This window comes from Eucyclogobius newberryi, unplaced genomic scaffold, assembly GCF_026437365.1.
Source record: "Eucyclogobius newberryi isolate DKJ021-1_F unplaced genomic scaffold, fEucNew1.0.hap1 SCAF_17, whole genome shotgun sequence".
Taxonomy (NCBI): Eukaryota; Metazoa; Chordata; class Actinopteri; order Gobiiformes; family Gobiidae; genus Eucyclogobius; species Eucyclogobius newberryi.
Genome location: NW_027315801.1, coordinates 4,514,851 through 4,538,049, shown reverse-complemented (window position 1 = coordinate 4,538,049; position 23,199 = coordinate 4,514,851). Strand labels below are relative to the sequence as shown.

General features: G+C 39.1%; 3 protein-coding genes across 4 annotated transcripts; 1 reads left to right on the top strand and 2 right to left on the bottom strand.

The window, feature by feature from the left end:
* Positions 1-311: 311 nt before the first annotated feature.
* Positions 312-1,944, bottom strand: atp5f1e (ATP synthase F1 subunit epsilon). The gene is made up of 3 exons (XM_072448808.1): positions 1,834-1,944; positions 1,394-1,521; positions 312-481 (listed from the first exon to the last, which is right to left on the bottom strand). Coding segments are annotated over exons 1-3 (162 nt in total). The 5' UTR covers positions 1,866-1,944; the 3' UTR covers positions 312-479.
* A 690-nt stretch (positions 1,945-2,634) lies between these two features.
* LOC140362658 (PRELI domain containing protein 3B-like) lies at positions 2,635-10,004 on the top strand. The gene is made up of 6 exons (XM_072448806.1): positions 2,635-2,795; positions 4,875-5,043; positions 5,380-5,469; positions 5,555-5,625; positions 6,054-6,156; positions 7,112-10,004. Exons 1-6 carry the CDS (start codon positions 2,764-2,766, stop codon positions 7,226-7,228), a joined length of 582 nt encoding a protein of 193 aa, XP_072304907.1. The 5' UTR covers positions 2,635-2,763; the 3' UTR covers positions 7,229-10,004.
* Positions 10,005-10,491: 487 nt separating this feature from the next.
* bpifcl (BPI fold containing family C, like) lies at positions 10,492-20,167 on the bottom strand. 2 transcript variants are annotated; one of them, XM_072448792.1, is made up of 15 exons: positions 20,033-20,167; positions 18,561-18,660; positions 17,907-18,038; positions 15,866-16,021; positions 15,064-15,127; positions 14,926-14,986; positions 14,594-14,685; positions 13,542-13,718; positions 13,403-13,462; positions 12,619-12,786; positions 11,866-11,933; positions 11,110-11,152; positions 10,970-11,030; positions 10,789-10,865; positions 10,492-10,721 (listed from the first exon to the last, which is right to left on the bottom strand). In XM_072448792.1, the coding sequence occupies exons 1-15, from the start codon at positions 20,130-20,132 to the stop codon at positions 10,674-10,676; spliced, it is 1,407 nt and encodes a 468-aa protein (XP_072304893.1). In that variant the 5' UTR covers positions 20,133-20,167; the 3' UTR covers positions 10,492-10,673. The 2 variants fall into 2 exon arrangements, with proteins under 2 accessions (XP_072304893.1, XP_072304894.1); XM_072448793.1 differs by lacking the exon at positions 15,866-16,021.
* Between the last annotated feature and the right edge of the window lie 3,032 nt (positions 20,168-23,199).

Sequence of the window (23,199 nt, the reverse complement as noted above, 5' to 3'; positions counted from 1 at the left end):
ATCATTAATCACAAAATGAAGCAAAGTTGTATATTAATTGTCTTTTAAAGCAAATCCATGCATTTTATATAACAAAGCTCCCGTTATAATTTAGAAGCATGCAGACAAGTTCAAATGTCTGCTTGGATTTAAATGGATCAAGCCTTGAAAGTAAATGTTACTCTTCCAATAATGTCCACTGGATTCTCTCATACCTCTGAGGATCTCGCTGTATAAACCCAAACTTGTTTATATCAGAATAAAACTTTATAACAACATTTTTCATGCGTTTCTGTCTGACTCAAAACCCATAATTATATACAAGACACTAGTTTTAGAACATTATCTTTAATTACAAATAAGGAAAATGTATTTCATCCTGATTCCCCTTCATTGGTGTATTTATCTTGGTGTTGTCAATTTTCTCTCTGGTGCATTGTGGGACAATGTCAGGAACAAACCAGTTGTAGAAGCAAAACTATGTACAGCGCAAGGTCCAATCCTGTCAAAAGAACAAAAGGCAACAATTGATATCTCGTGCACAATTAAGACAATAGGGTAACTTGAAGTCTGAATAAATTAAATTAATCAATTTAAATGTTGAATGGACTGGCTGACCCTGTGCAAAGGACAGGTCAAGACAAACAGGGTCTGCTCAGTGGGGCCCATCACATGTATGAGAGGTTATACTCGCATACATGTGGTGGGACCCATCACATGTATGAGAGGTTATACTCGCATACATGTGGTGGGACCCATCACCTGGATGAGAGGTTATACTCACATACATGTGGTGGGACCCATCACATGGATGAGAGGTTATACTCGCATACATGTGGTGGGACCCATCACATGGATGAGAGGTTATACTCACATACATGTGGTGGGACCCATCACATGGATGAGAGGTTATACTCGCATACATGTGGTGGGACCCATCACATGGATGAGAGGTTATACTCACATACATGTGGTGGGACCCATCACATGGATGAGAGGTTATACTCGCATACATGTGGTGGGACCCATCACATGGATGAGAGGTTATACTCACATACATGTGGTGGGACCCATCACCTGGATGAGAGGTTATACTCACATAGATGTGGTGGGACCCATCACATGGATGAGAGGTTATACTCACATAGATGTGGTGGGACCCATCACATGGATGAGAGGTTATACTCACATAGATGTGGTGGGACCCATCACATGGATGAGAGGTTATACTCACATAGATGTGGTGGGACCCATCACATGGATGAGAGGTTATACTCGCATACATGTGGTGGGACCCATCACATGGATGAGAGGTTATACTCACATACATGTGGTGGGACCCATCACATGGATGAGAGGTTATACTCACATACATGTGGTGGGACCCATCACATGGATGAGAGGTTATACTCACATGCTGTTACTGTCTTGGTCTTGTTGACTCGGACGTTGGATTCTGCGGCCTTCAGTGCCTCCGCTTGGAATTGCGGCTTGAGCGCAGCGCGCACCGCATTCGCGCAGATGTGCGAGAAGCGGATGTAGCTGCAGAGGACAAACGCCATTTATATTCAACCTTTACGAACACATAGCGACATTTCAGGTTTCTTTAGCAGGAGTTTATTATTATCATTCAAGTTGAGCCATGCGACTTCAAATAATTCCAATGTGTTCCTCCTGTCAAAGCAGTGTCTGACACAAGTTAGCATACATAGCATAGCATAGCATAGCATCTTGTTTAGAGCTTATTTAGATTAGAATGAAACTCAACTCGGTTGAGGGTTCTCCAGCAACAATTGTAACAATGTTCAGACCAAAATGTTTGGTCAATTTCAATTCAAAACCGTACAATCTCACCTTAGACCAGCTTGTCTCCAGTACGCGACCATTTTGCTTGTGCTGCAGCCCAAGGACAATCGAATGCGTGCGTGATGACGTCAGTGTACGTGCCAAAGCTGACCAATAAAATGCTGGACACTTTGACTGACGGCTTAAAATGACCCGCCCCAGGGTCAAAAAGCTTTACATATATATCACACAAAATAATTGAAAAATAAAATGTATAAAATACAAAATTAAGCCTGGCAATACTGCCATCTACTGGGAATGTATTACAATGAACTTTGAATTTTTATCAGAACCATAACCAGACTTTCTAAAACTATTTAAGAGCCCTCGAGGCAGTGACCCCCAAACTGTAGGAGCGGTTACAACAAATCCCAGGAAAGACATCAGACATCCCAGTCCAGAAAAATGCACAGCTAGGAACAAGAACAGCAAAGATACTGCACAGAACCCTCAAGTTCCCTGGCCTCGAGCTTAGAAAAATGGACTTTACATGCCTTACCTTTTTTAATTCTTTATATGGATTCTGATACCAACGATTCGGACATCATTATGTTAAGCTAATGATGGATGAAACAGCTTTTTAAAAATAATTATAAATATTAAATACCAAATCTTTGAGTACCTAACAAATGTTTTCAAGGTCAAAAGTACATTTAGCTGGGCTGCGTCCGACGCTGTTTATCTAATTGACATTTGTTTCAATCACTAAATACTGCTGTACGATCACATAAAAATATAAAAAATAAAGCAAGTCAAGTGTAGTTATTATCATTACATTATGCAATAATAAGCTGCATCACTTGTTCCTGCCGCTAGTCGGAGCTTGGCTCTCTTAAAGCCGTCCTCTGAGCGTCTCCGCCTTCTTCACACTTCGGTCACGCTGTCAATCGTCACCGGCTCCCTGTGTTCTTGCCCTGACTGACACAAAATCCCGTCAAAATGAAGATCTGGGCATCAGAGCACGTATTCAAGTAAGTCTCCCATGTTATGCGTATATGAGACTTTGTATGATTTTATATCCAATAACCGTAAACAAAAGAAAGCCTCTCAGAACATCTGTCTGTCCGTTAGCATCTTAGCATTAGCCACAAAGATGCATTACTTCAAACTCGTCACCCGCACGTGATAAAAGTTACTAACGCTTCATTCATTTTCCTACTTACGCAACATTTAGCTTGTATCCCTGAGTGTATTCCCCTCATATACCATTGTGTCGGTGACGATTTTCCCTTGGTTTACCACACTTGTGTAACTTCTCTTACTAGTTAGCTTAGCGTTAGCTTAGCTCCTGTCATTAGCCCGGCGGGTCTAACTGGGTCACAAGAGGCAAGATCTAAGTAAAGTATCCATATTTTAATAACAACCACTAAACTACGACCCCGTTTGTCTCGATCTTTGATAATCTAAAGGCCCAATCCCGTGTTTTGTGTGTCGGGGTGAGCTTTGACACCGTTATGTAAGAGATCAGATTGGAAGCAGGATGATATTATTAGACTTTAACAGCGCTCCGTGTGTTTACCATGTTTTTAAAAGATTATAAAACTGCAGTGCTGTTGTTTTTTTTGGGATTGGATTGGACGTTTCTTTGGTATTTTGGAAGTTTCTAGAAGCTCCCGGTTGATGTGTAGAGGGAGCTTTTATCCAGCTATCGCCCCGGCAAAGGAGCACTGCTTTCGGCCAACATGAAATCCTCGATGCCTCCAATTGGTTTCCTCTTATTTAAAAGTCTCTGTTGTTTGTGTGTTTTTCATGTATGTTTTATGACTGTTCTTTCTTTATCTTATAACATGTAATTGTGTATGTGGCCAGCAGGGGGAGATTTGTCGCGTAATAATCTATGTAGATATGAGAAGAAACCTCTGCTGCTGTAACCATGCCAACAAGATGGATTCAAGTTTAGTTTAGGTTATTACTGCTGGTCGTCTTTGTAAAAATTCCTGAATCTAAATTTCCTTGTTTTTAATGTAATTCCTTACTTTGATAATACACTATAATAGGGGATGTGTGATGTGACAAAAACATTTATCATGATGTCTTGTTTCCTAATTCAGATTTGATATGGATTAATTTAATTTGGTTTCTTTAACAAGTAAAACATAGCTTTGATTCTAAATTTATTGAACTATTGAACAGAATTTCAATCATTGCCATTCATCACAAAAAACTGTACATTTTATTTTGGTTGCAACTATTGATTATTGTAGACTAGTCGGTCATTTATTTTCCAGTAAGTCGACGGATCATTTTTTAATGTACATAAAGAATTTTTTTCAAAATCTCTTATTGGTGAAAATCAGACATTTTAGAGATTTTTATTTGATAAAGCCACTGTTTTTGTGGGTCTGTTTAGTTAACAATTACGATGATCAAAATAAGGCTATAATAGTTTTTATAGTCTGCTTGTCACTATGGTTAATTGATTGTTGCTGACAGAGGATTGGGCCGCTGCATTAAAAAGCTGATCATTGACTATTAAAAAATACTGAATCTCGATCTCGATTAAAGTTGGATTAATTGCACAGCCCTGCATTTCAATTGGCCCCATAGTTGCAATAATATTATGCATTATGTATCATGTATGTATTGACTGGCACGGATTGCTGCAAAATATGATTTTTAAAATAACATTAAAGCGCTGTAACATTTGTGGTGGAAGGTCTGCCTGGTTGGGTTATAGCATCGTGCTTCTCTATCTCCATGGAGACAGAAGTGTGTAATGCCACCAGGCCAAGTTACAGGTCAGATCTGTGGTAAGGATGCAGTTTTTTTTCTGGGATTTTTGAGAAATGAAAACCTGAAATGAAATTGACAAAAGATAAAAATAGAAAACCTCGGACCAGTAATATCTTCATTGCGACAAACTGGTGGCAGAACCCCACTAGAAATGTTGCACAGTGCACCTTTAACACCTTCATTTTCGTTTTAAATAAAGAGCCCAACATGTAACGTTCATGCTCAATAGTCTTGTTTCTATCCTTTGGCATAGTTCTTACACTTTGTTGTTGGAGTCGTAGTGGTCACCCTAACCTTGAACCCACGTGTCCCAACAGCCACCCATGGGAGACGGTGACCAAAGCAGCCATGCAGAAATACCCCAACCCCATGAACCCGGGCGTGTTCGGCGTGGACGTGCTGGACAGAAGCGTGGACACGGCCGGACGCCTTCACAGCACGCGGCTCCTGAGCACCGAGTGGGGACTGCCCGCCATGGCCAAGTCGGTGAGGCAGACCACAACGCTAGCTGTTAGTCCATGTCTCCGTGGTGATAGTCAGCCAACATTACGTCTGTCAGAAATGTGTTCGTCGAGGTTTAATTGCGAGACAGATGTGAAATGTCTGTCCAATTAATCACAAAAGTGCAGAAATATCAACTTGTATCTTTTTTTTATCAGAAACCTACATCACTTTTCTCATTTTATTTTCAATGTTTGTTTGTTTTTCACCATAAACTTCATATTCCAATTTTGCATATCTTCATAACTATTATTATTTTGATAGACTAAAGAAAAGACTGGATGATTTGGCGTTAACCTTTTTGTATGAAATGTTTTCCAGATAATCGGTGTAACGCGAACGTGCACATACGTCCAAGAGCACTCCGTGGTGGACCCCAAAGAGAAGACCTTTGAACTTCAATCCACAAATGTAAGAAGGAAATGGTTTATTCTAGAAAGATCCCACCCTGAAGTGTAAATCTATTATCGTTTTTTTGTGTTTTGTTTTTCTTCAGATCTCTTTCACAAATCTAGTATCGGTCGATGAGAAGTTGACCTACAAACCTCATCCACAAGACCCTCAGAAGTAAGTGCAAACTGACGATGCACCGGGTTTTCTGCAGGTTTTTGAATTGATGTGCAGGTGATTTTTCAGTTTATCATAATCAACTTGAGTGATGATGTACAATACCAGTGATTTGTTTTGATTTTGTGTTAAAAAATAAGTTATGCTAGACTTTATTTGAAAGAATTTGACCTTGGTGTATAGAGGTAGTCATTATTTTTGATCCACTCCAGCTCAAACAAACTTAAAAAATGACATACAATTTAATTAAAAAGCAGCAGCAGTTAAAAAAAACTGATATTTCATTTCAGCGTTAGAATAGATAGTTTGATGCCTCGTTGAAACATTGACAGTTGCTGCACATTTAAAGCTTCCTGGCTGTAATATTAAGTATTGATCGGCGTCTTGTTCCTCTGACCTTTGACCCAAGCGCTGTTGTTTGTCTGCAGAACGGTGCTGACACAGGAGGCTCTCATCAGTGTGAAAGGCATCAGCCTGAGCAGCTACCTCGAGGGCCTCATGGCTAATACCATCTCCACCAATGCAGGAAAGGTGCGAGGAACCGCCCACATTTACACTTAGCACGCCTTTTTTAGAGCAGATGTATTTGTATTTGATGTTTGTTTGATATCACAGGTTTTTACAGTTCTTTAATTTTGAGTTTATTTGGTGTATTTATACCTGTTGTACATATACTTGAGCAGGTATTTGTGGAGGAAAGTTAAAAAAGCTGTAGAAAATGACAGGAAGTGACATCACACCAGGGACACTCATTCCAGTCAAAGTTTACGCAGAATTTACACAAAGAAACAACTTTTTTGACTCTAAACAATAATTCAACAGAATGAAGTTGATGAGTTTTGGCCCAGTGTTTGCTGGGTAATTTCCTAGTGTGATGTCATCAAACAGGAAGTGAAGTTATAAACCTAAGAAAATGTGTTTTTCTGTTTGACATATTTATCAGTTTTAGCAACATTCAAAAGACATTTATCTTAAAGGCGTAATGGATGATTTTTCAGCGATTTAAGAACTCGGGCGGAAGTGCTCATGCCACTCCCCCGTGTGGACTGATACAACACACACGTGCGTTTGTTTATTAGCTCAACGGATCGCATCGCATCTCGTCTCCCGTAGATTTCAGTCTTCTTCTGAGTCAGCTCAAACTGTCTATCTCTGTCTTAATTTTGTACCGTACACTGAGGGAACTATATTATGATAGATCCATGCGCTTAGACACGCCGAAACGTGCTGCTCTCATGGGGATGAGCCAGAACGAGGCTGCAGGTGAGCGGTGGATGCATTTTATGATTGATACGTGGCAGGACTAATCGGCAGTCCACGCCACGAGGAAATGAGACTCAGATTTGGGCCAAAAAAATCGTCCATTATGCCTTTTAACTGCGTTTGAGTTCAATGAGTCGTCCGACATGTGGGGGGCACTGTAATTGAACGGTACCAGTGTCCAAACGTGGCTTCAGTGCTCGTGTTTCTTCCCCGTGCGTTCCAGGGCCGGGAGGCGATGGAGTGGGTGATCCGCAGACTGAACAGCGAGATCGAGGAGCTGGCGGCGACGGCCCGGGGGACGATGCGAGCCCCGATGGCCGCCGCAGTGACCGACAAATGATACTCGATGACGCCAATGGACTCCGGACGCACAAACACACACACACCGCTCTTCTACAGTCCCAGCCCGACAACACCGCTCTTCTACAGTCCCAGCCCGACAACACGGCGCCCACACGTCCCACGCCCCCTCTCTGCGCCGACGAGACGATGACTGGTCGGAATGGTGGGGGCGGAGTTTGCCAAGCTCTTGTTGAATTCACGCAGTGCCTCCACACGCTCTGCCGTTCTCACAGCGGTGCGTTTTCTCTGTCTCGTCCTCCATTTGTCATGCGTGTCGCTACAAAGTGAGATTGTGGCCCTTTTTCTAGACTCTTTAGCTAAACTGGACACGAGCAGCCCAACTAGATTTGTCAAACTACTCTTCGTTCTATGTCCTCTAAAAGCAGTACGACAAAAGGGAATATCGTTATTATAAAAGTGAAGGAAGTGTCAAAACGTGTCTGGTAAAAGTACATAAATTCAGAATCTCCATCTTGATGTTTGTAGTTCTTTTTTAGCTTTTAATAGTTGACTGCTTTGAAAAATATGCTTGAATAGAGAAATGTACTTGAAATTGAGAAAAAAATCAAGTTGAATATTCTGAATTTGTTCATCTAAATATTCCATCGGGAAAAGAAATGAATATAGAGCCTATAAAAAAAGTTTATTTTAAAATATGATTTTGGCTCAAATGTTTGGCATTAAAATTGACTACTAGCACGAAGATACGTAATTATTTATATCCGTTTTAATGATTTATTGAAAAATGATATGGACAATTCCAGCAGTAGCCACACACTTTGTCTGCTTTGCCAAAACTTTCCATTCTCAAATATTTGTCCAGTTTGAAGCTCAAGAACAGTGCATGCTTCGGTTTATACAATCTGAAGTGTGGTTGTAGTGTTATAGCAACTTTTAAAATTACCAGTAGAACTATATTCAGAACAAAAGTAAAAAAACAAAAAAATATTGATGCAAATTTTAGCATTTCTCAAATGGATTTTGATCGTTTAAATGACTGCGTGGTCTGCCTTTTGGACTGTGAAGGGGACGGTTCAGTATTTTTTTTCAGTAGGCTGGTTATTTACACATTTACCACAGTAAACCTCTTCATCGCTTATTTAAGTTCATAACCTTGGGAGTATTGTCGACTTGACTTTACTATACGGAGCATTTTGGCCCTGAAATGACTTTAAAGGTCCAATATTGTGACAAATTGAGCTTTTGTCAGCGTTGCAATGTTGTCTCATGAAAAACGTACCTGCAGTTGTGTTTTGTTTCTTCTTCTGTGTTTTCTTACACTTTATTCTTAAGACTTGTTTCGTTCACAAACGCTGGATCGATCCCCAATGTTCTGTTCCACCCCTGTGATGTCATCAAGTGTTGGGGACATATTGTGCTTAAGTCCACGACGACAGTAGGTAGCGGTAATTGAACACTTGGATACCAACCGCCATAAAACACCAAAGAAGAGAATGAGAAACGATGGTGTTTTCTCATTAGTTTCCTCAGAGTTGTGTCTCAGAGTTATTAAAGTTCTGCAGTTTTGAACAGGAAGTCAATGGTTCTGTTAGATGTTTTAGATCCATTAAAAAAAGTGTAATATAAGTGTAATTATGTCCCGTTTAGCTCCTGTTCTATGCTTTATTCTACACCAGGATTACCTTTTATTTAGATTTTGGTTTTATCTTTTGTCCCGTTGAAATTGAGGCGATTTCTTTTTCACTTCAAGTTCTGAAATGATCCAAATTATTCCACTGACTGTGTATAAAGTTTAAAAAACACGAGAGCACTTGCCACACCATGACATCACAAGGTTTTTTACAAGGAGCGTTTTCTGAGTTTGACTGATTTGTGCATTTGAACGGAACAAAACACAACTGCACTTTTATATTTGACGAGGAAACGAGATTAAAACATAGCAGAGCAGAGGCCCTTTAAGTTTACTGCTAATTATTAAAGAAAAAAAAACAATTGAAGTTCTTTGATTCTGTTTTCGTCGTCTCCTCGCGTTAGGTGTTCAGCGTCACGGACTGGTCATACTTGAATGTTTATCTTTATTCAATCCAACTGTCGGGTACTTCGTATAAATTGATGCGGAATGCAGTTTATGGTTAATATTTATTCAAACGCTCGACTTTGTGAAGGTGAAAACCGCACCGATGTATACAAAGAGCAGTATTTTTTAGCGTGTGGATTTGAAGACTGGAGCGATGGACGTATTCTGACTTATCTACTGTTGAGGATTTATGTTAGACACGAGCTCCTCAATGTGCCTTATCTTTACGGAGTCTACATTTGACCGATTCAGTCATCTCTCTTTTATTATCATTGTCGCTCCCGTTTTCAGCTCCGAACACGCATTAATCCACAATGGGCTGCGTTCATGTGGCATTAGGACATCTAAACTGTCCAGAATGTGTCTTTTTAACTGGAATGACTGCGATTATTGTGTGCGTTCAAGTTTAAACGTCTTCTCCGACAGAAAAAAGAAAAAACGTGGCTTGATCATCACATTTCTCAATCCTTTCTGTTTGGGGTTTACGTTCTAAACTATAATGTCACATTCTAAATCCCGAATGCATCCTATTGGGGTTTAAAATACTGCTTTTCGTGATGGGCGTGTCCTGCTTCCAGATGATGATTCATTAAACGTCTCCTCATTTCAGCTGTGCAATGTCATGTTTTCTATGGAACTACCTGTGTCTGTGTTGTTGACTGTAAATAGGCTCATATTTATATTTTTGGTGCTGTTACATTCCACGAATGTAAAGACAACAAATGTTTCAAATAAAGCAGTTCATCGTGTCGTTAGTTTGGTTTGTTTGTCGTCATTTTATTCAAGTTATTTTTTATACAACCTTTGCTTTTCAGAGTAGTTTTCATTTACCACTACAGTATTGTATGAAAATATATTAAGTTACAGAATACGAAGTACCTGCATTAAAATCAGCATTGTATTCTGGATACTTTAACTTTACTTTTAAAGCGTGAAGATTTAAAGCAGCTTTTTATGTTTATTTCGCCATTTGTTCTGCATTTATTAATGAGACAAGAGAACGTATGAAAAAAGGAGAAATGACCGCTGCTCAGACCAGTTTGAATGATCCTTTTTGAAATATTCTTGTTAAATTTTTACATAAACAAAAACAAAACGAGGAACACGACACAGAGATCCAGGCGTCACTTTTGTCATGTTTTATATTGTGAGAAAGTCAAATGTGAATGATTTGAGTCCAGTCCTTGATGTCAGTTCTGTGTTTGTCTTTCGTCATGGCAGTGTTTTATTAACCTCGGTCCAGTATTTATGGACAACACAGTTTAATCTGTCCAAGTCCCTGAGCGTGCAGTGCTGATTTGACATATAAAGCTTATATAATAGAATAACTAAGTACATACAGTTAATAACAATAATTAATTCTCAGTATTTGCCTTTTTAAGATCTCAAAATAACAAAAGTTCTGTTACAACGTTGAGTGGAACTTGGCGTCTGAGAAAAAGGCCATGAATCCCTGAAATGAACAAACACAAATGTTCAGATATTAATGGGATAATAAAATAAAACTATTTATAACTAACCTTCTCCAAGCTCAGGACAGAGTTCACCAGCTGAGCGTTTGTGGTGTGGGGCAGATCAAAGCCTTGTGCAAGTTTTTCTAAAGTAAATACAAATGTAAATGTTAATATAATATACTGAATCTATTATTCCATTAACTGCATCTTTGACATAAACACAGAGTCTGCTCTTTCATAAACTCACTGTTAATCATATCCAGAGCTTTGCTCACTCCCATCTTGGCCAGGCCTTCCAATGCAGCTGTCTGCAACAGTTATTTTAGGACTTACATTATACTCTTATAGATATATATATATAGGATATATGTTTTTATAGTAACTTACTTTAAAGGGTCCAATTTCACTGCTGGCCAGAGAAAGGGAGAAACTGCAAAACATATTTTATCAAATGTATTATATATCTGGTTCTGGAATATTAGTGACAAAAGACATAAAATGACACATCTTGTTTCATCTCAGTCATCGAAGAAGGTTCCAAAGCAAAATAAGAAAGTAATAAAGACAAATGTTTTAAAAGACATTTCACCACTTATCCGAGTCGCTTCTTCACTTCAGACAGTTGCCTGGGCAACCTGTCTCTCCTACATTCTGTTCAAATGCAGAAGGGTCTGGAATCACCATTAAGGTGTGGAAGAACTCTCTAACTTGCTACAGTCCAACCACAGCTGCTTTGTAGCTCTCAAATGTGAACACATCTTCTCGTGAGGCAGAATATAGACTTCTTTGACCTGATTTACAGAGTTTAGAGCTTCACTATTCAATGCAGAAGTCCACTGTGTTATTTCCCCCCTTTTTGTCCTCATATGCTGACAGGTTTGCTCTGACACAAATGGTTCTCTGACTTTCTCTGATTGGTTAATCCGCCTGTCAATCACACTCTTTTGAAATGGGAGAGACAGGTAGTGATATCAGACCAAAACATCCAGTATTGTCAAAGCGTGTGGTTTTGACTGGTCAGGCAAGGGAATCAGTATGTCATGTATATCTGTCTGAGGGGAGGAGCTAACCGAGGGGAGGAGCTAGTTTGACTCAGGTTGAAACAATAGCTGCCAATTGAAGTTGGTAAATGACTCCACTCACTTGTCCATTTTCAAAGTGCTCAGGACTTTTTTACCGTCCAGCCACATTTTGCCACTGAGCGCCGAGTCCTGTGGAGAAAAATCACAAATGTCAAATTATTAAAGATTTCTAAAGTAATAGTTCTCAGATGGTGCAGCCCAGTAGCTGTTGTTTTGTTTGTTTCATATTTTGTATTTTGTAAGAATGTTATGTCTCCCACAGGAAAGTTTGAATTTGTTCTTTGCATAATTACATCCTTGGACTTCCATTACGATATTTTAAAAGGACAAATATTATGCTTTATTCGTATGGTTTTCGGCCTTTAAACCTGCCCCTTTACTTGGGCATTTCATGTTTTAGAAAAAAGGAAAATGTTTACAAAAAAATAATCCATCACTCTGGCATTTCCCACGCCAGGGATTGACTTTGGCTCCATCTCCTGGCAGCAGAGGAAATTACATAAGTAAGATAAACAAATGCTAGCTTCCTCCGACATGCTAATGCAGCCACACATTTGTAATACTCAAAATGAATCTGGCATTAATTTATGGGCTTAAGAACAACGCAGAGGGAATCTGAGCGATGGCATAGGTTGAATATGACATCACAGATCTGGGAAATTCAGAATGGAGTATTTTTGATGCTCAGAGTGGAGAGGACTATCAAACTAGCGTGAATGAAGCTAAATGTGTGTGTTTTTGATGAGGGAACAATGTTAGAACTTCAACTTGGCATAATATGTGTCCTTTAGAATGCATTCCAAATGGAACTCACCGCGTGGAGTTTGAAGACGGGCGTGAGAGTGGAGTTGGACTGAACCACAAAGGCCTTGATGGCACTGAGCAGGTCCAGCTTGACAAAGCCTGGTTCAAAGGAGAAGAGCGGCGTCTGACGAGCGTAAACCTGCAGAACCATCAGGAGGTCGGGGAACTTCTGCTGCAACTGGAAAAAACAAAGAATAGATTCAAAATGTGGTGCGTGGGTCGCTGATGGCACGTGGGGCTTTTAAAAACATATTTCTCAGACTGGTGTAGTTCCAGTTTAGATTCAAACCAGCCGTTTTCCAAAGATGGTAAGAACATTGAGTCTGATTTTTGAAGATTAAAAGTTTTCAAACTAAAAACTTAAGCCCAGTGTGCCTATATTTTTAGTCCTTTTCAGTGTAGTGTAGATAAAACTATTTAAGTCTGCATTTTAATTTCGCTTTACACACATTTTATGGAAGCTCTTTACTGCCTACAAAATATATTAAAAATGTTTATCACAAAATACAAAATGTTCAATATTTTATGTTCACATTCTCTTATAACTTCTAAATATGACTCATTTTGATTTGACTGTATAAGTGATGGCATTGTAAAGAGAAAAGATATAAAGCCCTGGTTGTTCATAGTTTGCACTGTTTGGAGGCTAACGCTAACTCTCCCGTTAGAGCTACTGTCTGGAACTGCACCAGCCTTTAGAATGCAGGTGTTCTGTTTGCAAACACCGGAAAAGTGTATACTGATGAAATAGCCCAGCATAAAATCATAATAAACTGTCATGATGATAATGGTACCTGAGGAATGAAGCGGCCCATGGACCTGGTGTTGAGACGGATCGGACTGAAGGAAGGAATCTGTCGACACATGCACACTTATCAGACAAATGAATACAGAAATATAAATACAAATACAGTGTAACTCGTTGTTCCGTACCATGCTGTCATTGACGAGCGCTTGCAGGTGTCCAGAGATGTAGTAAGCAAAGGAGGCGGAGTTTGCGCTGTACTCGGACACGCCCATTGATAACATGTATTCAGTTTGGATTGGCAGAGAGAAGGGCGGGGCCACGAACGGCGGGTCAGTGTGGCTCTCCAGGCTGTAGAACTCCCCCTGCAGGACACATCGGGAATCACAAATTGTGCTAACGGAGAAGGAAAAAGCTCTATAAGTTTACAGAGACTGGATGAGCAAGTGTCACTCTTACACAACAGAAAAGTGCATTTGGTCTTCAACAGTAAATATGCTCCTCTTGTTTGATCCTTAAATAAAACTTGATAATTTGAGGCTCTCAGATTTTATTTCTTATATCTTAATGTATTCCATTTTGCCCACCAGCCTGTAAAATATAAAAAGAATGCTATAACCCACATATTTTCAGTCAAATCAACCATTTTGAGATGAATAAGAATAAGATTGTGCTCCAAATTCACAAATTTATAAAAAGCCTTTTTTATAAGGCTTTTTATATGCATTCTGCCTGGAGTTTTGTTGTTGTTAATTACAAGTCCCTAAATCTATTTCTAGTGATATTTCTATATTTAAGCTTAGAAATTGTCAAACAAATCATCAGTCTACTGTCTGTCATCAAACAGCTCATTCAAACACATTTTCCAAGAGTTTGGTGATGTGATAACCTCAGTTGGAGGGCCTATGTAACTCTACGGGAGATTCACTGTATTTGAAAGAAATTTTGAACCATAATCAATATTTGTTTGGGATCGGCTCCACAAACTGGAGTGGATGATAAGAATACATTTTATTGTCTGTTGAGGGAAATTTATCTTGCCATATTTGCCACATCACATTAAGAATTAAGAACAACTACAAACAACAACAAACATTCAAAAAACAATGTCAAATCTCAAAAGTTCTTCCAACTGACAGCAACCTTGCATTTGGAGTTCCATAGAATTCTGAGCTCAACTGTAAAATATAAAGAGTTTCTAGAATGCTGTGATGTTATGTGAGCTCGACTTTGACCTTACCTTGAGTCCAAAGTTGATGCTGTCGTCGTGCACATCGGGAGGAGCAGACAGAGGCAGCTCCAGGCTCATCACAGGGTTCACCTCCACTGACACTGAGACAGGGAAAACACTCAGGCCGGTCACTAACAATTATTTTAGTTGTCCACAAGTCCAACAATTATTGATGTCGTTCAATAAGACATTTTAACCAAATAAAAGTTGAAATATGGTGACTGAAAGATTCTACACAGAGAATATTCATGAATAAAATGTGTTCGGATGCCAGTGCACTTTTTTTAAAGGGTCTGTTGGTTAAAACCTATTTTCCAGCAGAGAATGATAGCATGCAGTACCGTTGATGGCCTGCAGATGCTGCTCTAAGCTCTGAATGGCGTCCTCCACACAGGGGCAGATCTGTGGAGAGGCAGACACAGCTACAAACACGAGTCAACTGTTTGGGTATTGAGTGATTCCATGCATTGAAAGCTCACTTCTTTCTGTATTCTGCTCCTGATGTGATCCTGAAAAATATTCACCAACCACTGAAACACCCAACTGTGAGCAGAAAGACAGACATGACATTAATTTCATTAAATAGGTAATAAAAGATAAATACAGATTTAATTCATGAATTCTACATTGTACGGCATAAACCAACAGCCATATGATCCAAAGAGAAGTGAGTGTGACATGAGACACAGTAGGTGAATTGGAACAAATCTTAAATTTAGATATCTATTTTAAACTTCAAATCACCAAGGTTTTCTTCCTGTCATGCTTTACATAGAAAATAATGCATTTCATGTGTAAAAATGACCAGAATACAACATGACTGGAACATTTAAATATGAAAATAATGGGCAGGTACAAACAAAAAGAGTGGATTTTGGAATTCTTATTTTGTCTTTGAGGAAATTAGAGCTTACTGAAAATTCATGCAAAAATTCAAGTGTCATTTTTGGAGTTAAAAGGTTTAGAATTAGACATAGGCTGGTCTATATGTCTCTATATGTTTGTATGAAATGAAAATTAAATTGATGGAAAGAGTGGATTCAATTAAATGATAAAACACCTTTAGTACGTTATTATCTAGAAGCAGATTGGACGATGTGAAGGCTTATGTTGACAGAGACTTGACTGTAGTGTCTTAATTGCACTAACAACTTTGAAATGGAAGATATTTCATTCCAAGCAAAGCAATAACAAATCTATGAAGATAATAAACAATAAATAATAAATTAACCAATTAAGTTGTTTCTGTCCGTCATGTTTTGAGCAGAAGAGAACTGGTACCTGGCTCCTCCGGAGAACTGCACGTCCACCTGCTGGATCTCCGCCTCACAGTATAAGGAGGACACAGAAGGTCGTCCTGTGGTGTCCTTGTCCAAGCCCAGCTGAGAGCGCAGGGACAGGTCGAACAAAGCCAAGTTAAATGTCCCGTCATCATCACTGCGGAAGGACAAGACAAAAGGGTTCAACACATCACCACTGCAGAGGGACAAGACAAGAGGGTTTATCACATCATCACTGCAGAGGGACAAGACAAGAGGGTTTAACACATCACCACTGCAGAGGGACAAGACAAGAGGGTTTAACACATCACCACTGCAGAGGGACAAGACAAGAGGGTTTATCACATCATCACTGCAGAGGGACAAGACAAGAGGGTTTAACACATCACCACTGCAGAGGGACAAGACAAGAGGGTTTAACACATCACCACTGCAGAGGGACAAGACAAGAGGGTTTAACACATCACCACTGCAGAGGGACAAGACAAGAGGGTTTAACACATCACCACTGCAGAGGGACAAGACAAGAGGGTTTAACACATCATCACAGCAGAGGGACAAGACAAGAGGGTTCAACACATCATCACTGCAGAGGGACAAGACAAGAGGGTTTAACACATCATCACTGCAGAGGGACAAGACAAGAGGGTTTAACACATCACCACTGCAGAGGGACAAGACAAGAGGGTTTAACACATCACCACTGCAGAGGGACAAGACAAGAGGGTTTAACACATCACCACTGCAGAGGGACAAGACAAGAGGGTTTATCACATCATCACTGCAGAGGGACAAGACAAGAGGGTTTAACACATCACCACTGCAGAGGGACAAGACAAGAGGGTTTAACACATCACCACTGCAGAGGGACAAGACAAGAGGGTTTAACACATCACCACTGCAGAGGGACAAGACAAGAGGGTTTAACACATCACCACTGCAGAGGGACAAGACAAGAGGGTTTAACACATCACCACTGCAGAGGGACAAGACAAGAGGGTTTAACACATCACCACTGCAGAGGGACAAGACAAGAGGGTTTAACACATCACCACTGCAGAGGGACAAGACAAGAGGGTTTAACACATCACCACTGCAGAGGGACAAGACAAGAGGGTTTAACACATCACCACTGCAGAGGGACAAGACAAGAGGGTTTAACACATCACCACTGCAGAGGGACAAGACAAGAGGGTTTATCACATCATCACTGCAGAGGGACAAGACAAGAGGGTTTATAACACATATACACTGTCACTGTACGGACAAAACAGTCATGACAAGGGCTGATTGTAAAACAGGAAGTTACTTCCCGTTTCTCCTCAGATTTTTCTGCATGTATTTCACTTCTCTGCTCCATCCACTGCTTTCTAACTTTTCTTTATGTAATGTATTGGGTTCTAAATCTAATATTTCCAGTGCATAATAATTTGCAATTTCTTTTGCAAAGCATTTTGGCTCAACATAACATATCATCACAGGAAATACTTATTTATACTTATATTTGAAGAACTGAAATTAACAACGCATAACTTGAACCTTGAAATGTATGATTACATTTGTGTCATGAGATGTATTCTAAACCATCAGTTTACTTTTGAGACACTTGAGAATCCACTTCCTGTTTGCAATTCCTCATAATTTGACTTGTGACCACTTGACATTTGTTTTCGTCAAATGTAATTTAACTAAACACAGCCTGAAGAATTAAGGTCTTAACTTTCAAAAACATTACATGAAAATGGCATTAGAACTAAACCATGAGAAATATGCAAATCTAGAGAAAAAATATTCTGTTTTCTTTAGATATCAGCGGTGACTAGAATAGATTTGTAGCGACCCAAATAATTACTCAAGTCAGAGTAAAGAAATAAAAAAGATTAGTTAGTTGTAATCACCGTGAACAAAAATATAAACACAATACTTTTGTTTTTGCTCCTTTATCCTTGAATACCCTCTTCAACATTGTCACTCTTAAATGACTTATTGTACTCTCCAAATATGTTTAAATCTAATTGCCCATCCCCTAATAGTGCACTCACATGGCTCCCAGATGCGTGGCCCAGTCCCCGGTCAGGGCCACGTTGAGTCCGCTCAGAGAAAGGACCAGTCCGGATACAAATGGACTGAAGTGGACCTCGGGCTCTGGGAAGTCGTACTGGGTTATCTTCATACTGAAACACACATACAGTTCATATCATTATTAATCGTATCAGCATCACCCTCATCAACAACCTCTAACAACATACTTTAGTTATATTATTAGAGTACAAATATAGTGACAACAACAACAACAACAACAAAAGCCATAATTACATACATAAAAGCTGGAGTACCCAGATAGAACCCACAGTAACAGACTCCACCCAGAGAGATCATGTGATGTTAGTCTGGCTCGTCTAGATCTCCTTATTGTGAGGAGAGAGTCCTAACCACTCTGCCACCGTGCACCCCATGTCCGTATCAAATAACAAACCTGAATGAACCTACATAATAATAATATGTGTCCTTTAACTTAATTCAGTACTCAAACTAGATGTGGACTGTTTTATTCAATCTAACATTCTTATATTTGGCAGTGAGCTACAAGATAATTTGTTTATTCACTCTAGCCATGCAGTGCGCCTCTACTTCTGTGTTACTTCTGCTTGAGTACTGCTTGATAATGAGAGTATTGTTGTAGTGGAAGGCCTTACCCAGACAGAGTGTAGTGAATGCCCATGATGCGGCCCTCCACTTTTGGAAGCTCCACTTGCTCCAGTTTCTCCTGAATCACTCCTGCTGCAAAGTGTCGCACTGGAAACCATAGAGACGCAGCTTTAAAAGGCCTGTATTGTGCACATCAGGCTTTTCAATATTTTATCATTCTTATAATGTTGTTGTCTTTATTAATAATCGCCAACAAAGATACAGTGATCACCATTACAGCAGCAGATTGTGCAGATTGTTACTTAAGCCTTATGCTCATTATTACCTATTTGATGGCAATGTTTACACTGTCGCTGTCAGATAAATAAAAAAATAATACAAATAAAAGTTAACCATGATGTTCACTTTCAGATCCTCAGATTAGTTCTGATCAAGTTCACTGTGTACACGGTCAGTGCTCATATTGCCTCTGATAATCAGATGTAGTTAGATTTAGCTTGTTACAAACAGCTTTCTTATTCACTGAGTCAGCGATGCAGAACTAATGCCCTCTGCTGGTGTTTTGTGTGTAACTTTTAGGACACACGAACTCGTGTTTTCTTGCCCCCTTATATTTAGTTTTAAATTGGTATATTTGGATATATATATCTGGGCCAGGTCCAAAAGTGGCCAATGGCAAACAAACAAGGGAAATATGTTGCTTCTATTATTTAATGTATAAATCTTAACCAGATATTGTCATGTTTGCCAATTGCTAATGTCATTGTGTGTTGTTTATCTTTGGACAATGAGGCTGATTTCAGCAGGTGGACACACTCCGATCGCCACACAGCAGCACTGGAAACCACCACTAAGCTTTTTATGGACATTTACTTTACAAACCTATCCCCAGACCAGTTTATGGTTGGAACATGTGCTTAATCTGTTAAATTTCTTTAAAATAAAGGTCCAAATGTAGTTGTCTTCTTCTTTGAATAAACTAGAAAATATGATGAAATAAAATGAAAATAAAATATATACACTCAAAATCTAAGAAACAATAAACATTTCCTAATTTGTTTAGTCCGGTTTCTCCTAATGAATACTGGTAATAACAAACTAAAGATGGAATTTTCATGATGTTAAATTTGTTTTTATTTTTACTCGACATCCCCATGACAATCTGCTGCTTGTTACAGTGAAATGTCACTATGAAGAGGCTTGTCACTTCTGCAGATTTAAACAGGAAGTCAATGGTCCTGTTTCTATTAATGAACTGTTTTTTAACAGTTTTGTTTACTTAATAGGGCACTTGTGTGTTTATAATTTAGGTGGATGTTTGTGTCTCAATGCTAATACTAACACTAATGTAGAGGAATAAGTAATAAATATTACAATGAATGAATGAAATTAGAAACCAGGACACAAACTTATTCACATATTGGCCAATTAAAACAAAAATACTCAGGTTGTTTATGAACAAACATAATTTTGCACATCCCCTTTAATTTGACAAAAGTGTAAAATAGTGAAGTCTCACCAGCTTGAAGTCCTTTGTCGGTCAGAGCCAGTTGGACTGCAGGGTTTTCTCCACAGACGCATGAGAACAGTGCAAGTGACGATAAGGCAATGAGGAGCATCCTTACAGAGATTCTCTAGTGGAAGTACAATTATGTTAGCACATGTTAAGCTTTGTCTATGTTAAGCTTTTGTTTTGACAGCGTAAATTAAGGCATGCATATTTTAATTTAAAAACAACTGAAATTATTGTGTCAGAAAGTATATCAATTCACAGTAATTCACAGTCTTTTCCATTACTGTGCAGCCTCAGTACTAGTACATAACTACATGCAATGAAATCGAACACATGAACCAAGAAGGAGTTATGATTTATTTAATCTTTGGTTATTCTTTTTTTGGTCACGTTCTACAGCTGGTATACTATATAAATAAATGTGAATGAGAAAAGGCAAATTAAACTGTACCGTTGCCCGCGCTCTGCTCTGCTGCGTGTCTCGTCCTCCCTGAGTCCGTTGTGTCAAAGGTGCCGATTTTTTAGCAGCACTTCCTGATTTGTCTAAAATGAAACTACTTACCGGTTGGGGTGAAGCACAATAACGGCTCCATGATTTGAAGAGCGGATGATCTGGCCATCTTTTGTCTTTTGAGAATCCACAAGACGAAAAGGCAAAGTTGTAGGCACATTCTGGCCTCACAGCCTCAGAAACCGTGGAACTGTGAAATGTTTTCTCTGTTAAAATTGAACCCCAGGAGCTCATTTCCCTGCTTGACTAATATAAACCAGGTCTAAACCCTAAACCAGGACTCAGCCTGGTCAACCAAGTCTAAAATACTCAACTCATCACTCTCATGTGTACATTTCAATTCGTCTTACTGTCCATGTGGTTTCAGGCAGGTGAAAAATTAGCAGCGTCGCGATAGCCATTCAAAAAGAAAATATTTTGAATGGTGAAAAGTCTCAAATCTCAAATGGCACCCATAAAGAGCAACCTAACACCCATGAATAGCTTTCTTTGCAGTCAAAAGGTACAATTACGTATTTAAGTCTATTGCTCTACGTTTGTAAGTTTTGTTAAATATATTTTGAACTGGATTGTTCTGAAGGGAAATACATTTCAATCATGGACCCAAACAACAGATGACAACGAGCCGCCATATTTCTGCTAAACGGATGTGTTTGCATTTTGTTCTTCAAATCTACAAAAAGCGGATCTTGACTGTTTTTCTGTTCCTCCTTCAGAGTTAAATTTTTTTCTAAAAGAAATAATTTTCATTAACACTTTGCATATCAGGTCTGTGTTTGAAAGAAGGGAAACCTTGTGGAATAAGGAAGTGAAACCAGACCAAAATACTAAGCATATATTTTTGTGGTTTTCTATTCTTTTGTAGCAGTTTGTTTTTGTCCAAATGAGATTGTTGCATGGTACTTTGTCGTCTTGCATTTCTGGGGTGTCTCCGTCTCCAGAGCGCAACACTTTTGGTCCTCTTGACACAATCTGGTGGTCATTCAGAAAGTGCTCCTCCATGTTTTCAAAGATCACATGCCTTCATCTGACTCATTTTCATCACTTCAACACTCAAAATGGCTTTATGCAGCTATCAAACTTTTATATTGGAATCATCTTCACTGCTAAGTTGCTTTTAACTATTATTCAATTGATATACATTATCTTAAAGCCTAGTTGTTTCCATGGATACTTTAACATATCTTTAACATAACGTTAGCCATGTTCCCATTGGTTTTTTTGCTTTGGCACAGATTGGTACAGTCCTAAAGGGTCTACACTGTCTTAAGTGAACTGTAGAGTCCGTTTATGGGGTACAAAGTGGAACCTGAGAAGTTAATTTTCCAAAGTGGTCTGTCTCACTTTTTCTCTCTTTGGTGTGCTAGAAACCACAGCCAGATGAGCAGACAAGAGAGAACACAGACTCAGGCCAAAACAAGACGCGCAAACAGATGAAAGAATTCATTCTTTCACCAGAAGTTGACTTGATCTTGTGATATGCTGCTGTATTTCCAGCACAGACTAAACAAAACAAGCTAGCGGACGTTAGCAACAGCTGTTTCCTGTTTATCAACGCACAACAGCAAGACCCAAAATATTATATTTACAGTGCATAATGCCTTAGCCAATCCTACTGCATTGCATAACGAGAGATTAAAATGAGATTTAGAGGCACAGAGAAGTGAAATATATGAAGGGAAAGAAAACATGTTTAAGTTTGGGGGACGTCAGCTGCAAACCTTAGACCCTGAGGTCTGAGCTGAGATCTAAGCTAAGAAAGCTAAGCTAAAAGAGATCTGCTCTATGGACCATAGTCGGTGGAAACGCTTCACTTGCTTGTCTCTATGGAGATAGGCGGTGACATGGTATTGCAGAAAAAGAGATGTTATCTCAGTGGGACTTCCCTGTTTCAATTAAGGTCAATAGATAAATAGAAGTATAACGCCAAGCAAATGGCAGAAACTCCACAGAAAAGTACACAGAGCATCTTTAAAGCCCCAAAAGATGCCTTTATAAAATTGTTGAAGCGGCAAGAAATACATTTGAATCACTGACCATAAAATATTTGATTTATTTACGTGTCTCTTAATTCAACAAATAGTCTTTTTCTCACACACCATGATAAGATCCATTGAAATCACATTGAACAACTTCAAGAGGAGGAGTATATTATCAGACAAACTGTTTTCATCATAAAACACAAGTAGGACCCACTTCTTCACTGCAAAAATTCATTCAACATTTCAAACATTTGAAACACTTGAAACACAGAAACAGAACAGGACCAATATGTGACATAAAATAAAGAGATTTGTAAAGAGGTGCACAGGGTTCACTCTGCAGACACGCAACAGCAACAGCTGACCTCCCTCCTGCTGAAATGACACCCAAGCAAGACCCTTATACCACCAACACTTGGGTGTCACAGGATTCACCACAAATGCTTTTTTTTCTTTCTTTTTTTTGTAATGGTTTTATTTGGGAGCAGCAGAGTTAGGCACAGTCCCCGCCACTGGCATTGCATACTGCCATGGTGTCCTTGGGCAAGACACTTCTTTGCTTGTATGAAAATGTGGTTGTTGTTAGTCAAAGAGACAGAATGTATTTATTGTTCATGAGTATGTTCATAAAGCTGTAAAGTCTTTCCAGATCACAGTATCTACACTTGATCTCAACATTA

What these genes read in the sequence shown, in the direction of transcription:
- atp5f1e (XM_072448808.1), bottom strand. Translation starts at nt 1,865, where the DNA reads ATGGTCGCGTACTGGAGACAAGCTGGTCTAAG. An exon ending in TGGAGACAAGCTGGTCTAAG is followed by an intron (nt 1,522 to 1,833) that starts GTGAGATTGTAC and finishes TGTCCTCTGCAG; the next exon opens with CTACATCCGCTTCTCGCACA.
- LOC140362658 (XM_072448806.1), top strand. Translation starts at nt 2,764, where the DNA reads ATGAAGATCTGGGCATCAGAGCACGTATTCAA. An exon ending in CATCCACAAGACCCTCAGAA is followed by an intron (nt 5,626 to 6,053) that starts GTAAGTGCAAAC and finishes GTTTGTCTGCAG; the next exon opens with AACGGTGCTGACACAGGAGG. An exon ending in TCTCCACCAATGCAGGAAAG is followed by an intron (nt 6,157 to 7,111) that starts GTGCGAGGAACC and finishes CGTGCGTTCCAG; the next exon opens with GGCCGGGAGGCGATGGAGTG.
- bpifcl (XM_072448792.1), bottom strand. Translation starts at nt 20,132, where the DNA reads ATGCTCCTCATTGCCTTATCGTCACTTGCACTGTTCTCATGCGTCTGT. An exon ending in TGGGCCGCTTCATTCCTCAG is followed by an intron (nt 12,787 to 13,402) that starts GTACCATTATCA and finishes TGTTTTTTCCAG; the next exon opens with TTGCAGCAGAAGTTCCCCGA. An exon ending in GTGAAATTGGACCCTTTAAA is followed by an intron (nt 11,031 to 11,109) that starts GTAAGTTACTAT and finishes TAACTGTTGCAG; the next exon opens with ACAGCTGCATTGGAAGGCCT.